The sequence below is a fragment of the Myotis brandtii genome, unplaced genomic scaffold, assembly GCF_000412655.1.
Source record: "Myotis brandtii unplaced genomic scaffold, ASM41265v1 scaffold1213, whole genome shotgun sequence".
NCBI classification, from domain to species: Eukaryota; Metazoa; Chordata; class Mammalia; order Chiroptera; family Vespertilionidae; genus Myotis; species Myotis brandtii.
This window is the reverse complement of record NW_005354228.1, coordinates 179,120-196,628: the sequence shown is the minus strand read 5'-3', so window position 1 is coordinate 196,628 and position 17,509 is coordinate 179,120. Positions and strand designations below refer to the sequence as shown.

The window sequence follows — 17,509 nt, the reverse complement described above, 5'->3', positions numbered from 1 at the left end:
CTCAATGGGGAAAAAGGAGACATATGCAATACTTTAAACAATAAAAATAAATAAATAAATAAATAAATATGGTGGTGGGACATTTGACTTTGGGTGATGAACACATACATATCTTGTAACATAGAAACCCACACCTGAAACCTATATGATCATATTAACCAGTGTCACCCCAATAAATTTAATAGAAAGGAAAATAAAGCGTATTGAAATTCCGAGTGTGACCTCATCATTTAGGCCAGCCCAGGGACTGCCCATCAGTCTGTGACTTATTCTCGGGTCTGGGCGAAGGCTGATGTTTTCCCGTGTAATGTGGAGTGTTTCTCAGTGTCCATCCCCACTGCGTTCGCAGCACTTCTGCTGCAGTTGTTCCCCTGAGAATCTCCAGGGGTGTGTTCTTCAACTCCCTCCCAGTGAAGACCTTGTCCTAGATGTGCTGAGCATATAGCTTCAAACGGGAGTAGCCGAGCGCTCCTAGGGAGAACAGAGCCCGCAGGGCCTGCTGTTTCAGAGCCACTGCATCCTAGGATCCTTCAGAGTCCAGCCCTGTGCTCATCCGGCCCTGCCCAGATGTGACTCCTGACTCTCAAGGTGGCCTCTTCCAAGAAGGGGACTGTGAGCCTGTGTGGGGCCTGGTGACCTATCACCCAGGCTGGAGGGCTACAGATGTCACCTTTTGTGACAATCCTCAAAACTGTAGATTGCCCACTAGGAACAAAGCAGTCAAATGGCTGTTCTGGTGGCACCTTTAGAGCTCTATTTCCTCCACGAGAGCAAGAGGACCGTGGAGGAGGTGAGGAGTCACATGACCTAGAAAGAAAGGAAGTTCCACTCTCTCAAAGTAGCAAAAGTGGAGGCAAAAGCCCCCTTGGAGGCTTGGAACTCCTGCTGTTTATTATTTGTGGTCTCCCCGTGTGACTTTCCACACCCACCTGCTTATGTGGGGACAACAAGGCAGGCACAGCCTGGGGGAGATCCCAGAGGACACTGGACAGGCACCCTGATAAACGCAGGTGGTGGCTCCCTGGTAACTGCTCACGGAAGCAAAGGGAGCTTAGCAGCTAGCCTCCGTGTGGACCGGCTGCAGACCCAGGGCTCTGTCTCCATTTCTGGAGCCTTCCCTAAATCCAACCTCTTCACCCTGGGGAAAGGCTGAGTATGAGGCAGGCTTTGGGCTCTGGCTCTCATATAGCCCACATTCTTCAAACCAGGAAGTGCTTAACTATTTGGCGAAGGCAGAATGTGATACTCGACGAAACAGTTTCACTTGGAAGGAGTGGGAGCTGCCGCATGTGCCCTGAGCGAGCTAGGTGGCTGCTCCGCTGTGTTCCTTCAGCAGGTGCAGAGACCACGTGACACAGCCCCGCAACCACTGCCCTCCCCGCAGGAAGCTAGAAGCCCTCTGCCCCGCGCCCTGTGAACTGAGCCCACCTGGGAGGAGTGCGGGCAGCAGTCAGAGGGCCCGGGCTCAGGTGTTGTTCTGTGACCTTCCACAGTCAGGTCAACAACTCCCTGTTTTCTACTAGATCATTTTTTCAGTCCCATCAAGACTGATTGATGACATAGTCCCCAAAACCAAGGCCCTCATAAACAACTCGCTTATACTCATACTCAGACTTGGGAAGTTCAATCGAATCCTCAAACTTAAACTCCTGTGAGAGGACGCAGGTGTGCCTCTCATTGGACCAAGTCCAAGTCTCAGAAGAGCCCAGCCACTGGCCTTCCCAAGTGTGGGGTGGACGCTACACCTTTCCCCAAAGCTGAGAATTAATAGGCCCAAGACAGCTCCTTTTTATTGTGAAGGCTTTCAGCATTCTCGCCAAACCCTCTCAGCTTCCTGAGCTCCGCTGCAGTCGCTCAGCTGGAGGCAGCCACCTCGGCCTGGGCTGTCCTGTCTGTGGCGGCTGCTGGCCCCACATTTGCCCTCGGAGGGAGGGGCCTGACCCCTGCGACCAGCCACTGGATTTTCATTTCTTTTCCTACTACAGGTTCCAACTCTGCAGCAGAAGCATAACAATTAGCGCTCTGTTCTCCACACCAAGCAGGGAGCAGTTGTCCAGCAGAAAGGCTGCTTGGAGAGGAGGGTGAGGCAGGGGTGACTGGAAAGACGGCCCCGGGATGCCAGCAGCAGCCCGCCCGGCGGCCATACTCACCCTCTGTCGCACTTGGTACATGTTGTGCGTCAGAAGGTCCCTCATGGACGCCACGTCTTCAGGGGAAAGCCTCTTGGTTCCCTGTGTCCGCTGGGCCCTGGGACCATTGGAGAAAGGCAGGCTTTATTTTCCCATCTTGGCGAGGGAGACTGAAAGTATCATGGACTCGTGGGAGTTCCAGAAGCTTCTCAGCAGCTGTGAGAGGGCATCGCATGTCTTGACTCACTTTGAAAATAGTTTCTTTCTATGCCTTTGAGCTTTTATGTTGAAAATATAACTCATTTTATTCCCTTCATATCTGCTACGATCAAACATGTTTGTAAAATACAAAGTCAATGATTGAAAAATAAAAATTTAAAAAATACTATAAAATGCAAACCGAATATTTTACTATTCGATTCAACAGCAATAAGACTCCCCAGTCAAGGCTGTTCTTGACCTGACCTGTGCTTGTTGTGGGTGTGAGCCACGCTCGTGGGCAGCGCTCTCCACACACCACCTTTCCGCAGCACTGAGCTAAGAGCTTTACCATGTTATGCGTGCCTTTATGAATACCTCTACCTTGGGATTGTTCCTTTAGGAATTTTATCTTCAGGTAAGGACATTGTAAGAAACTAGTATCATATTTTACAAGGAGAATTGGGACGTTTTCATCATGAAAAAGCCAGCTCAGTTCTGAGACACTGGGACTCTGTGAGATTCTTGAAACAGTTGACTGCTCACTGCCTCCGCACAGACCAGATCCCCACAGTTTCCTTCATCCTGAGTCCCCCCGGCCACCGCCCTGAGGGCTCAAAAACCAAGTCATGCTCAGGTCAGCCTCAATGCACAATTGTCCTCTGAGGGTTTCCAGGTCATGACATCACATTGAGAAATGTATCTGATTTCAGTCATTTGAACTTAGGGGAGGTAATTTCTATTACTATTGCACGAGTAATGTATGTTCACTGCAGAACATAAGAACTAAAAAGAGAGCACTAAAGGAATTAAACCCCTCTGTTAATACTATTTCCTCCTGTTTTAATACTATTACCTTAACATTTGGTATAAACCCTTACAGAGTTTTGACTTCTTTTTTCCCTCTCTGGCTGCAGCGCTTCTGATTGTGCTAACAGCTGCTTGCAAAGCAAGTCTTAGGGTAATTGATCACAGAGGTGAGTAGTTACTAGTTTCCAAACGGGCCACTTTTAAACAATTTTCCCAAGCATTGGTAGCTATCTATATATATAAAAACCTAAGTGACCATTTGACCAGCAGCTATGACGAATACTGACCACCAAGGGGCAGACGCTCAAGCACAGGCATGGAAACATGAAACAGACTGATAAATCTCAAAGGGAAGGGGGGAGGGGGAGGGCAGGAAAAGATTATCCAAAGATCTTATATGCATACTAGAGGCCCAGTGCACGAATTCTTGCACCGGTGGGGTCCCTCAGCCTGGTCTGCAGGGACCGGGCCGAAACTGGCAGTCTGACATCCCCCAAGGGGTCCTGGATTGTGAGAGGGCTCAGGCCAGGCCGAGGGACCCCATTCGTGCACCGGGCCTCTAGTATAGCCATAAATAGCAAGGACGTCCTGTAAGTAATTTTCAATTGGTAAGAGTGTTAAAGATGTGACTACTGGCCACCACAGTATGCCAGGGTGTGCTGAGCAATGCTGTCTGCACACTAACGAATGCTCTTTCTGCAGTATTGCTGAGCCAGAGTCTCCATAGCTTAGCACTACAACTGTCAACACTATTGATATGCAGTTACCACCCTTGGTAAACTGAACATTATCATAAAGACGTTTCAACTTAGCTGTTTAAATGTCCTTCAAATAAAACTTATTCTGATTTAGATACACCCACACATTTCAACAATCTGAACACATTCCTGTATTATGGTGGAAGTAATCTATTGCTAAGCAGAAAAATCAGCTAATCAAACAGTTCCATTTTCTGTGTATGCATCATAAAACAACCAAATAGATAGAGTGGATCTAACTTGGCACACTCCTTGGTTTATAACTGACCACGTTAGGAGGGGCCAAGCGTAATTAAAAGTGAGTGCAGGCTGCCACTGGATGTGTGGTACAGGCCCCAGGGCATCCTCTCTCACTCCTCTCATTCATCCACACAAAGCTGCAGCCACAAAGCTGTACAGATGAGCTGCTAACTTGGGCCGGTGACACCGGGAGTTTTCCACATGCCACTCGATTAGCAGAATCACCCCTGAAATACTAACATCACAAGTACAGGAGAGATACAATCCTTAGAAAAATGAAATGTTAATAATTTCTTGGTCAAAAAAAAGAAAAGCTGTAAACTGAAAGATCTTTGTCATTTGAACCTTCACTCATTATCCATAAAAGAATTCTCTGTCACCTTAAACAAAGGTTCTATGGAAATTCCATGGCTATTAAAATCAAATGGGCCCTGACTGGTTTTGCTTGTTGGATAGAGCATCGGCCTGCGGACTGAGGGTACTGGGTTTGATTCTTGTCAAGGGCATGTACCTTGGTTGCAGGCTTGGTCCTGGCCCTGGTCAGGGCATGTGCGGGAGGCAACCAATCCATGTCTCTCTCTCTCTCCTCTTTCCTTCCACTCTCTCTAAAAATAAAAAATATCCTTGGGTGAGGATTAACAAACAAACAAAAATTGAATGGGAAAGTATGAATCTAAATGTATTCAAACAAAAGGTTGACATTTCTCCTAACTTTTTAAAATGCTAGAATAATGTAAAAAGAGGCTTCAATTCCAAGTAATATAGATATAAGATCTGGTAGATGTTATATTCATGCCATAATATTAATTCCCCCCAAATAAAATATTATACCCTGGTTGATTTAGAAGAATCCATCCCCTTAATAGCTTTATGCACAAAATCCCTGGGAAATATGTTAAGATGCTAAAGGCCATGCTCACTGAGTGAACAATGTGCCCAACAGCGTGTGAGCGTGGCTGCCCATGTCTGTTTCTCCCATTACACTATTGGGGTGACCTTTAGGAAGGTCCCCAAGACGGCCAGCATTTGGAAGGAGTGAAGAGTGGCGGAGCAGTCCTGACTCCCCCACAAGGCTCCACTATAGAATGAAAATGGCATTGGGTCTTCATTCCAGAGTCTTTGGCATAAGAATGCATAAAGCTAAACTTATGCCTGTCAACATGTGATCAAATAAAAAACATTTAAACTACAATAATTTTATACTTTTTATAAATGACATTAAAATTATTTGGAAATTTTAAAATATAATATTTTTAAGTTGTGGAGTTGTAGTTTGCTATGCCTATAAATTTATAAATATTTCAATAGCTCTAAAATATTAACCAAATAATTTTTAAAGCTTCCACAGTTTTAATCAATTTGAACCTCTATCCTCTGGTATTTCTAAGAGCTTACTACTCGCTGGTAAAATGAGATGCCTCACATTAAAATGATAATTCAAGGAAATACTCTACCTATTCCATAGGGTTGTTTTGAGGTTCATGTAAAACCAGAGAAAGCCCTGGGAACCACAGCAGTGCAGCGTGCTGTGGACGGCTTCGGTGGGAGGTGCCCCTGAAGCCACACTTTGCAAATCTAAGCCTCTTGTGGAATAATCGCTTAACTTCTAAAAAAATACATGTGCATTTTGCTGTTTTCATTTTATGCAGAATAATAAAAAGTGAGCTGAACACACATTTCTTTTTCCTATTATTGTGTGAAGGTTTGTTTATTAAGAAATTAGCTGCTTTGATCTTTGGAGCGGAATTCCTTTTTGCTTGGTGTCCGACATATTTCTGATGAGATCAAATAAATGTAACTTCACTACTAAACTTGAATTAAATATAAGTTTAAAAAGCCTCTCCACTGTTCGGGCAATAGATGGAAGCACTTGTCTCTCACCTAGAAGGTTTTCTTACCAATCTTGAGTCAAGGTTTTAAACCTGTCCGGAAAAAATCATAACCTCAACAGAAGCCCCCCTGCCCACCACGCCCCCCCCAATAAAGCTGGCTTAGAATTCCTTCAGGCCAGAAGTGGGGGCCACTGTTTCTGCCAGAGCCGTGTAACATGGAGATTCAGGTTAAGTTTTAGCTCAAGGTAGACTGATTGTCACTGAGATAAGCATTCCTAGACCAAGTGCTCACCTAACTGGTAAGCAAACCACAGGAGGAAGTCCCCAGGCCTAACCTGCCGGAGCCTGTCCAGCCTCCCGCTGGGCACTGGGTTAGCGCTCACCCTCCAGTGAGCAGGTCAGAGCGCCCCGGGTGGTTGTACCTCTATACTCGCATAGCTCCCAGGCTTTAGGATGATCAGTGTGTGACCTTTGACTTTATTAATATCCCTTCTGTATTAATGTCATGACCCAGCTCCATGAGGGCAGGACTGCGTCTGCTTTTACATAACAGGTGCCTGAGGAACAGGATTGGGCCCAAAATGAGGCCCGGCCCGGGGGACACTGGCCTCTGGTAAGAGGGTGCCCCTCCCTACACCTGCCTCCACACCGCAGGTCAGCAATCAAGCTAATGGGATTTGAATGCAGTTCGTTAGGAAATAAAGGTCAATGCAAAGAATCCCTGGTGAATGAAGTATCAACCTCTTAAATAAGGACAGGATCGCTATTACTCAATGTTCTTTCTGCTTCAGGCTCTCACCTGGCTCAGCACTCCCGACCAATGCACACACTTGCTAGCTCTTCCTCAGTGAGCTTCCCCAGTTTCCTTGAAGACATGCAATGGGCAGCACTGACATAAACTGAGCAACCTCAAAACAGTCCGCTGACAAATGGGCAGGCAGCTTCCTGCTGACCGGGAGCTCACACAAGGCCATGGAAGCGAGGCAAGGTGCTGCTCACTCACTAGGGGTGAGAAATAACACTCAGACGTTGGTGACAATCTGATTAACATCTATTCTTAGCTCTTCTCTCAACGTGAGGACATTAGTGAAGCTCATGATCAAGTGTCCTTACCAACTGAGTAGATCAGGTGGAGGGGCTGGGGTTCCTCACCCGAAATAGACGTTCTGATTAATTTGCTCAAACCAGAAGGCATTTCTTAGAAGAAAACTGGGCATCTGGGGGTGGTGGTGAATTAATTCTTGTGATATTGAAGGGGCTCTTGTTAAACGTTAGAGAGTTAAAACAGCTTTAAAAAATATTGAAGCCAGCTGGCGTGGCTCAGTGGTTGAGCGTCGACCTATGAACCAGGAGGTTGTAGTTCAATTCCCAGTCAGGGCACATGCCCGGGTTGTGGGCTCCATCCCCAGGGTGGGGCATGCAGGAGGCAGCCAATCAATGATTCTCTCTCATCACTGATGTGTCTATCTCTTCCCCCCTCTCCCTTCCTCTCTGATATCAATAAAAGTATATAAAAAATATATTGAGTCAGCTCCTAGGATAATTGGTTTCCTGATGCTCCAATGGAAGCACCACGCTTCCAAGGGAATCTTCTTATAATGCTGGGCTTATGTAGGTCTTGCCCCTCCACACACACTGCCTCTCCACCAACTCCCTACGGCCCGGTTCACAGGAAGCCTGCCCCTCCCAATCCTACTCCAAGCTAGTCTCACACAGACTCCAGGCAAATCTCACACAGATTTTTTTTTTTGCCTTAGACACAATGGTAAACACAGCTTTCTTTTAAAATAGTTCCCAACCATCATGCCTCTTGCTAGCCCCACTCATCCCCAAATCCAAGTTAGTGCCTCAGAATGCTGACTTCATACAAGAGAGGAAGAAAAATGACTGTGGGAGGAATGCAATGGCAGGATTAGCAGAATCAAGTGAACAGGGGTCAGAGGGTAGAGACCTAATTAGAAAGAGAAAGCCTTGTAAAATATGCTAGAATTCTAAACATTCACTTGCTTCTCCCTTCCAAGGAAGGCAACTTTTGCTTGAAGGTAGTTCTAGGAATTAGGTGAAACAGGTTGATCGTGACCAAGCCACAAAACGGCAAGATGGTCTGTTTTTCACAATCCTCCCTCATACGTCTACCTTTCCCCGCCCAGGATTACCCATAAGCAAAGCAACGAGGATGCCCCTGGGAGCCCTGACACTGAAAGTCTCCATCAGTGTTGCCGGAGGGGAGGGGGCGGGGGCTGGTGAAAAAGGTGAAGGATTAAAAAGTACAAATTGGTAGTAGCAGCATAGTCACAGGGCTGTGAAGTACAACACAGGGATTGCAGTCAACAATGTGATAACATCTACGCATGGTGTCGGGGGCACTGGAAATATCGGGGGCCACTTTGTAAAGTATATGGTTGTCTAACCACCATGCTGTGCACCTGAAACTCAGACCCATAATATTTAAAGTAAACTGTAATTGCAAAACATTTTACACACGAAAAACTAACCTAGACCAGGGCGCAGCTGGCACTTACTGGTGGGGCCTGGACAAGGCTGTGGCGCTCAGGGCCCCGGTCTCCGCCATCTCAAGAACTTGCTTCATTTCCAGCTTCTTGTACAAGGAAACGATGCTGGACCTCGGCAGGTTCTTTCTGATTAGGATTTTCCGTAAATATTTGTGATCAAACTTCTTAAACCTGAAAACAAAGCCAACCTTTGGAAATGTGTACTTGCTGTGCATGTTGTGTAACGATGTATTTTTCTTAAAACAAACTACTACTTAACTCAGTCTGAGAAACACCAGGACAGTGCTTGGAAGTCATAGCCGCTGAACACATTTAAAAAAATTATAATCAATGCATTTTTTTAAAAATAAAGGAAGAATCAACAAAACAAAAGCAAGGGACAAGCCGGGACAAAAAGGGTGCGTAAGCGGGAGCAGGGAGGCCAGCCTAGCTCAGCTCCAATTGTAAGAGAAGGAATGAGGGGTTGAGGCTTTTGAACCAGTGTTTCACTCTAATAGCTTAACAGTGGCAGCTGTACTGACAGTAATTCCGGCCTCTCCCACCCAGACCTGGTCAGTTTCCATGGCCTGTGGCTGCAGTGGTTTTGCCCATTATGCTGAAGGTCACTTTCAATCCTGCCGACTGAAGGGGAGGGGCGGGGAGGGGAGAACCCACACACCTCGCAGGAGGAGAACCTGCTCTGTCGCTCCTGGCGGCCGGCTGTCATAGTGAACCCCTCGCAGGCTCATCAGACCGACCTGCACGGGGCCTTTCCTCCACGCCCTCCGCCGCCTCCTGGACACCAGCTTCCCTTCCACGGGGTCCCCCGCCCTTCTCTTTCCTTCCTGCCACATGGAGATGGCTTCCCCGCTTCGTCCTCTGCGGTGACCTCGCCCACGCCCATGGCTTTGGTTACCAAACACTCTGACGACTCACAACCTTTACCTCTAGCCCCAATTTTCCTATTAAACCTGAGACTAAATTCCAAAATGGGTGCCGAAATGCATTTGAGACATCTTACACAGATCCTATTATTTAATCCTAAACATGGCTCCCTGACATTGTTATCTCCCTCCACTCCCGACCGGCACGTCTGAGAGTCCTTCTATTTCCCCTGCTTCTTTTACGGCCGCGCTCCCAGGCCCTTTGTCTTCTGGTCCCTCCTCTAGATTCCTTCTAGCTTTGTGCTCAGCTTCAGTGTAACCCTTGGAGGTTCCCATGCCATCAACATCCTTTCTAGAGAGTGAAACCCTGTCTCCTTACTTGTCTCGCACTTGGTAGTGGCTCCATTGCCCACACACATCTTCAATTCCCGCCTTCAAGTGATCCATCAGCTGCCAAACCAAATGCGAGAAAATGATTGGTGGTGAAAGGTTAACGCTAAAAGAGACACAGGGCACGCTGGTGCACCCCGGGCACAAAGGAGGCCTTAATTTCTTGGAGCTCAGCCTCTTCTCCCACTCTGTTCATGCCACTGAAACGTGTCATTCTTTTCATAGTGATTTAACTCCATTTCATGATTGGAAGACTGCAGAAAAAAGTTCATTAATAATGCATATAACTTGCAATGAAAACAGGTTACTTGCCATTTCCTTTGCATCATATTTTTCTAGGATGATCTAGGAAATATCTCATTATTGAAATCACATGGATATAAAGCCTAATAAATAATTACTTTTAATTTCATTGCAAAAGAAAAGACAATGATATTATCCAATTTATACAGTTTCTAAAATATAATACTGCAAATATTTTATAATAACATATAATAATAAAATTTACCTATGTCCCTATTCTTTTATCTGACATTTTGTCTCAGCATTTACATTTCATCATCCAAGCCAGTTATACTACATTTGATTTATAAAAATTTTTCATAGAAATTTAGGGAAAAAAGGATAATCTCAAAAATTTATAAATTAGTCTTGATATAATTTAAATTTGTGATCATTAAGGTTTATACTAGCTTCTAAAATTTTTTGCAAAATAGATTAAAATATTAAATTAATTCTGAAATATTTAATGATGGATATTCTATTAATAATTATAACATTTTTGAGAAAAATAAATAAGAAAGAAATATCCAATTTCTATTGTCTTAACTACATAATCTCCAATTTCTCAAAATAATGAGCAGAGGGGATAAAGATAGAAACAAAAATTGTTAATTAGGTTAAAGCATTACTTATTTTAAAATACTCCTTATCCTCATCTATTGAATATTTTTAAATGACTTTGAAAATTTTGATTTGGGTTTTCTGAAATTTAATTGCTTTATTTCCTCAGGTGACTTTGGCCGTGAAATTCAGGGCTGATTTGGAATGATTTCAGCAGTTTCTCCAGCTTTAGCATCGTGAATTCACAAGGATGAGAGAAACCTAAAAATTACCTGAGTCAATCATCCCCTCAGAGCTCCGACCTCCTGTACAATATCTATGCCACATGTTCCCAATCATTTAAGCTTTGGGTGTGCCACGTAAGAAACAAGTCAGAGTGTTCTTTATTAACTGAGCCGAAGTCTCTTTCCCTATATCTTCCATATAGTCATTCTCATTTTTATTCCCTGGAGCCACATAGAATGACATCCCTTCACGATTGCATAGAACTGCAATAAAATAAAGAGGTAGAAGCCATGTTCAACTTCACTCTCCTCTCTGTCAGATGTGGATACTTTCACTGAACTCCACCACGGAGCCATCTGCTGAGGTAGTAGCAGCCTTCACCCCTTTCTAACCAAACGTCAGGAAGGGCAGGGGACCAGGTTCCACTGGAACAAGGACTTCAGAGCCAAGTAGGACAACTCTCCACATTAGCCACAGCGATAGTTTTCTGAAGTGTCAGGTTATCTAGGCAAGTCCCAGTCATTATTAACACCCGTCTAGATATTGCAATGAAGGCACTTTGTAGATATGATTAAAGTCCAGAACCAGCTACTCTAAGTAAAAGAGAGGACTCTAGAGAATGTGCATGGGCCTGATTTGATCAGTTGAAAGGCCTGAAGAGCAGAGCTGAGGTTGCCACTTGAGCACAGAAGCTATAGCGCATGCCCAGTATAATCATGGAAGTCTTTACTATGGAAGAGGAAGGCAGAAGAGTTAGTATTGGAGTGACAAGCAGTTTCCCAGCTTTAGAACTTAATGACCTATTTATAGATTTTGGACATGCCTAGCCAGTCCCCACAATAGACAAGCCAATTCCTTGTAACAAAGGTCTTAATATATATCTCCTAGTGGTTCTGCTTTTCTCCTCAGAAACACTGCCAGCTTGGACCAGAAGAGAGAGAGGGAAGACAAAATAAAGAAGGCTTTGAGATCCCCGAAACTCTACAGGCAAGAAACAGGCTGATCAAATCAATGAGCTCCAAACAGGCCACCTTGGATGTAAAAAGGAGTATGACTCAGAGGGTGGAGTTTAAAACCAAGAAGGTGGAACAAAGAGTCACAGAAGATTGTTCTCAGGCTTTGAAACCAAATAGTTTTCCCAGGTGAACTGAGAAATATGCTTGGGCTGGATGACTCCTTTTGTCCTTCCATCTCTCCTCCCTTTTGAAAGTGAGTATCTATAGCTGCTGCCGATGACTTTCCTACCAGTGTGTTTTGGAAGCAGATAACTTATTTCTTGAGTGTCACAGGTTCAGAACTGGAGAGGAGCTTGGCCTCAGGAAGGGTTATACCCAGGGCCCCATCCTTGCCTCATTTAGATGACTGAGATGATCATCTTCGGGACTTTTGAACTGATAAGATTTAGGTGAGATTTTTGGTCTTTGAGTTAAAATAATGTATTGAGACGTTTAGGATGTTGGGATAGAGCTAATGTATTTTGCATGTGGAACAGACATGAACCTTTGTGGTAGGCAGAATAATGTTCTCCAAAGATGTCAGTGTCCCAATGCCCGGAGCCTGTGAACATATTAACACATATGCAAAGATGAATTAAGAGCAGATGGACTTAGGGTTGCCAGTAAGCTGACTTTAAGATGGAATATCCTAAATTACCCACATGGCCCAATATAATCATAAAAGTCTTCAGTATGGAAGAGGAAGGCAGAAGAGTCAGTATTGGAGTGACACAGCATGAGAAAGACCTGCCCGGCCACCACTAGCTACGAAGAGGACGGGGTCCAGGGAGCCAACGAATGCCAGCAGCTTCTAGAAGCTGGACAAGGCAAGGAAATAGATTCTTCTCTAAAACCTCCAGAAAGTAATGCAGCCCTACCACATCTTGATTTTAGCCCATCGAGAGCCATTTTGAATTTCTGACTTCCAGAAATAGAAACTTTGTGTTTTTTAAACCACTGAGTTTGTAGTTATTTCTCACAGCAGCAATAAGGAGTTGGTACAGCCACTCTTGGTGGAGCTGGGGAGGAAAGAGGCTCTGTCCAGGGATGTGCACACATGTTTCATCAAAGCCCTAGGTCACTCCCAGGGGCGGCAAGCGGAACGCATTTTGCTAACTTACTAATTATGACAGAATTAACTTACACGGATGTGAAGCTCTTCATTGATGGATTCTTTCTTATTGGTTTTTTTAACATCCAGATATCTGACCAGAGGGCCAATTGTGATTCCCTAGAGCATAAGTAACAAAATAAAGGAGTTTGTTGTAGTGAAGATTGTCATAATAGAGAACAAGTCTATTAATGAAGCTACTAGAACTTCCAATTTTTATGTCTTTGTTTTTTACTAGCTTCTATTGGCTAAATGCTTCTCTCTTTAGTTATTATTTAATTCGTTTAAATTATGTAAAAAAATAGGCATTATGTCAATATTTTTAAAGCAGGAGTTTAGTTTCCTCCCTTAAAATAACCTCTTCATAGTTTGCTAAAAAGTAGCGCGAGCTAAAATAAAAATCTGTGCTATTGAGTAATAATTGGAATCTCATTTTTAGCAACACACTGAACAGATAATTCACCTGTTACCAAGGAATATTTTGATGAATGTTTTACTGGTTAAAAACCAACATATTTTAGAGGTTGAAGGATACCACAAACATGATCTAGAAATATTTGGGAAGTTAGTTTGGATATATTATCTAATTTCTAAAAATAATAAACAGAAGATATAGAGATAGAAAATCATGTCTGAGAATCAAATAAAGTGTACCTTTTTGGTATAGCAATTTAATGCATAATCCTGAAAGAATCTACTTATTTCAAATAAGAATAAAATCTACCAACCTGAATAAACACAGTAAAATATATAACTACTAAAGTAGCCGTGACAAACATTTTCTTCCTAGGGAAAAGAGACAGAGGCAGCAGAAACGCCAGCGAAAAGCTGCCAGCTCCTCGAACGCCGCTGTAGAAAATGATGCACTGGTCCTTGATGGAGAAGGGGAAGGTCCGGAACCGGTTACTGACATAGAAGAGAGCAAACACGCCTGGAGAGGGGAGATATGTGTAGAGCAGAGGGTCGTGAGTAACTGGAGGTACAATGCTAGAGAGCCACGGCGTGTGCGGTGCCTTCAAAGCTGGCATCCTCATTGCTTCTCCCCGTGACGCCCGTCCCAAACAGCAGCGCTCCCGAGAGCCCTCTGTGAGTGTGTGTAGGTAAAGTCATAACATTTTGACACTTTTTGTTATGAGACATGACATAGACTTTCTAATCTATACTCATAGTTTTGCTCTGCCTTTCAAAACAAGATAAAGCCAGAGTATTGTCTGGGGAGTAAAACATTTCTATCATCTCATGTTCTCACTGAGTAACCAAAGAAGGTGTGTAATTTTCAGTGTAAGAGGAGCCTCCTTCTCTGTGACTATGGTCTCTTCAGGGGAAGCAAATCTTTTGTGGTTGGTTTGGTTCTTCTTGAGATTCTATGCAAACAAAAGAGGATGTTGGCAAGAATTCAAGAGGAGGGCTTCTTGCTATAAGCGGAGGGTGAAGGGCGGGAGAGCTTATTTAAAACAGAGGTACTTTCTACCACATTGATTTCCATCTCCAACAGGTGGCCCACGTGACCTACTGCCATCAGTGCAGTGGCTCCTGGTGGGAGCGGCCCCTTCACTAACACTCCAGCTCTCAGCATCGTCATGTGACTTCTAATCACCAGACTTCATGGCACCCAACCTTGATTACAGGCGTATTGATAGCTCAAGGCAGTTACATTCACTTCGCTTCCCTTCCTGTTGTTTGTCCTGGCTCCCCATATACTTAAGAATCATGAGACCTCGGGCAAGGCTCTTAACTGTGTCATGTCCTCGATGTCGCATCTGCTTAAGGAAGGTACTGATTGTATTTCCAGCAGAAGGGGGATGTAGGTTGAGTTAATTTCATAGCTGTAAGTAATGTACCTCCATGCGTGTGAACTAGTATAAGCTGCCATGAGCCAGGCTAGGGGGTAGGGGGAAGAATGGGATCTGACCCTGGCTCTGCCCTCACTGGGATGTGGCCAAGTCAGAGGTCGGGGAGTCGGCTGGGTGGTTGCCAAGGTCAGAGGTCATGGAGTTGGCTGGGTGGTCACCAAGGTCAGAGGTCTGGGAGTCAGCTGGGTGGTCGCCAAGGTCAGAGGTCGGGGAGTCGGCTGGGTTGTTGCCAAGGTCAGAGGTCGGGGAGTCAGCTGGGTGGTTGCCAAGGTCAGAGGTTGGGGAGTCAGCTGCGTGGTCGCCAAGGTCAGAGGTTGGGGAGTCGGCTGGGTGGTCGCCAAGGTCAGAGGTGTTGAAGGAGCCCCAGTGCCAACACCCTAGATGGTTTCTACTGCTGGCTGGGCTGGAGCTCTATCACGTAACTTCTCTCCTGTTAGCTTTGCTGACGCTGCATTCCTACAGCATTAACACTGCAGGGCACTTGGAAACTTGTCCACACCCACAGTTTGTGGTTGAGGAGGAATATTTTGAGTAGTTAAATATCTGTCCAAAGTCGAATAGCAGGTTAGTAATAGTGCCAAGATTTGATGTGGATTATAAATTTCTATCAGTTTCCTTAAAGTTTTTCCTCCTAAGACACATACATTCAGAGTAAGTTTTATGAATATTTTAATATTCTTCATTCTTATTCTTTTCAAGATCCTAAAACCTATCCTAAATTAATTTAATGCTTAATAAGTTCTCAGCCATTTCTCCTAACTTTTCTTTGAGTAATTGGCTTGACAATATTGATCAAAATCATTTTAAAATGCTTTAAATATTAGTCAAATCACTTTAAAATATAATTGCTTCTAGTCAAAAGTCAACACACACATTGTAGTTCAGTGCTTAATGTTTTTCTAGCTCCAGAAACATAAAGCAAAATCAATCAGCAGCCATTCGTCAAAACGTCTCACTTCCAGTCAGGCATGTTTTATAGAGGTGATGCAGTTGCATCATGTACAGAATTGTCTTTATTACTTAATACCAAGCACTGCTTATCAGTGAAGATTCCTGGTCCTTGATTCCTGTACATCACACTCACCCCTCAACGGAAAGCATCTATGTTATTTAGGAAAACATTTTTTTAGCAGTACTTGCCTCACATAGGTCACAATGTGTGACATCTCACTTTTCCTGTGACAAAAGTGTGAATTCCCTCAGCATCTATATCTGACTCAGGTGCAAGGGGGCACAGCAGCAGCAGTGCGGAGCAGGGGAAAGGCACTGCTGTATTTAATGTGTGGATGTGAAATTCTCCCTTCAATTAAAAGAATACTGCTCCTTGCTCCAGGCAGAGCCTTATCGCCACTGAGGACTTTGAACTGAGTGAAGGAGTAAACAGAGCATTCGGGCCACAAGGTGCCCATGCTCCCCGAACCAGTAGAACCGGTTGGCATCACCTCACACTATGCTATGCAGGGCACTGCAGGGCGGGGGACACTGAAAAGCCACAGGCGGGGCTGCCCTTACTGATGGCTCTCCAGACCAGGCAGAAGGCCAGTGTGAAGCCCACGAAGGCCCAGTTCCACTCGTGGTTCTTCCCCACGGTGGACACGCCCATGAAGATGAAGATCAGGGTCTCGCTGACACTGCTCAGCATCTTCATGAAGTACTTGATGGTTGTGTAGGACGTCTGGGACACGTTCTCTTCCACATACTTTTTCATGGTCACCGCACAGGCCGTGATGCTGCAGGAGGAACTGAGTCTCAGAGAGAAGCAGAAGGCTTGCCCTCCCCGCAAACCCACCTTATTGCTGATGCCACAGACACACAAATCCCGTATTTACCCCGAGAAAACATCGCCTCCTCTCTCTGGCTGCAGCCTGCCCACAGATTCTCTTTCTGCCTCTTTGCCCCCTGGGGGTTTGCAGGACTTGAATGTGGTGGGGAGGAGGGCTCCAGGGCCTTCCCTCAACACAATGGCAGGCAGTTCACGCCACACCGGGAGCCCAGCTCTTTCCATCTTGCCCGCCCTCCCAAGAGCTCTGCCAACCCCTCACTCTCTACTTCACTCTGCTTTCCAACCCAAGTAAACCCACGGCGGTTCCCTGGGAAGAGTCATTCAACACGGTCCCCAGTGCCTCCCCCTGAGCAGCATTTCTTACAATAATTTAATGAGAAATCGTTCATTTAAAATGTTCCTGGTCTAGATCACTTAGGAAGGGTGTGGGTGGAGAGAACTTTGCCTTGTCTTAGTAGTTCTGATCATTTTTAAGGTGGAAAATAGAAGTTCCTAGCTTTTACACTATTATATTTAATTAAAGTAGTTATCTCTGTACAATAAAATTAACTATTTCTGCCCAAGCAGCTTCACATGAGAATAATGTCAGAGAGAAAACAACATGACCAGGTATAAGGGCCAAGTTGAGAAGCCTCATTCCAAGACCTACACAAGAATAAATATTTACAAAATGTTTTTCACTAAGAAAAAAGGGACCTGGATTTCTAGTCTTGTCCCATCTACCTGGTTTCACTCTACCCTAAAGGCCCTGGAGCTGCGATGTGGTTTGAAGGAAACGCAGAAGGCAGTCCGCATGGCGTGCTTCCCCTTAACTTGAAGAGTGAATTTTTCAAAGAAAAAAATGTCCTGTCTCCCAGACTTTGTCGGCAGCAGCTTTTCTGATCGTTTAAGTGACCTTATACTTGCTGTGCTCACTCAGGCGGTCACGAGAGGAGAGCAAACACAAATGCTGGAGAGTGTTTGGCA

At 44.8% G+C, this 17,509-nt stretch overlaps 1 protein-coding gene across 2 annotated transcripts in view; it reads right to left on the bottom strand.

Moving 5' to 3' along the window:
• The window catches only part of SLC9A4 (solute carrier family 9, subfamily A (NHE4, cation proton antiporter 4), member 4), a 98,492-nt gene that overhangs the window by 54,484 nt on the left and 26,499 nt on the right, over nt 1–17,509 (bottom strand). For both annotated transcript variants that reach the window (XM_005858750.2, XM_014533070.1), the window contains 6 exons: nt 16,273–16,490; nt 13,636–13,838; nt 12,941–13,027; nt 9,723–9,793; nt 8,490–8,651; nt 2,151–2,247 (listed from right to left, as the gene is read on the bottom strand). In XM_005858750.2, the coding sequence (XP_005858812.1) occupies nt 2,151–2,247; nt 8,490–8,651; nt 9,723–9,793; nt 12,941–13,027; nt 13,636–13,838; nt 16,273–16,490 (838 nt within the window). The remainder of the gene's footprint in view (nt 1–2,150; nt 2,248–8,489; nt 8,652–9,722; nt 9,794–12,940; nt 13,028–13,635; nt 13,839–16,272; nt 16,491–17,509) is intronic.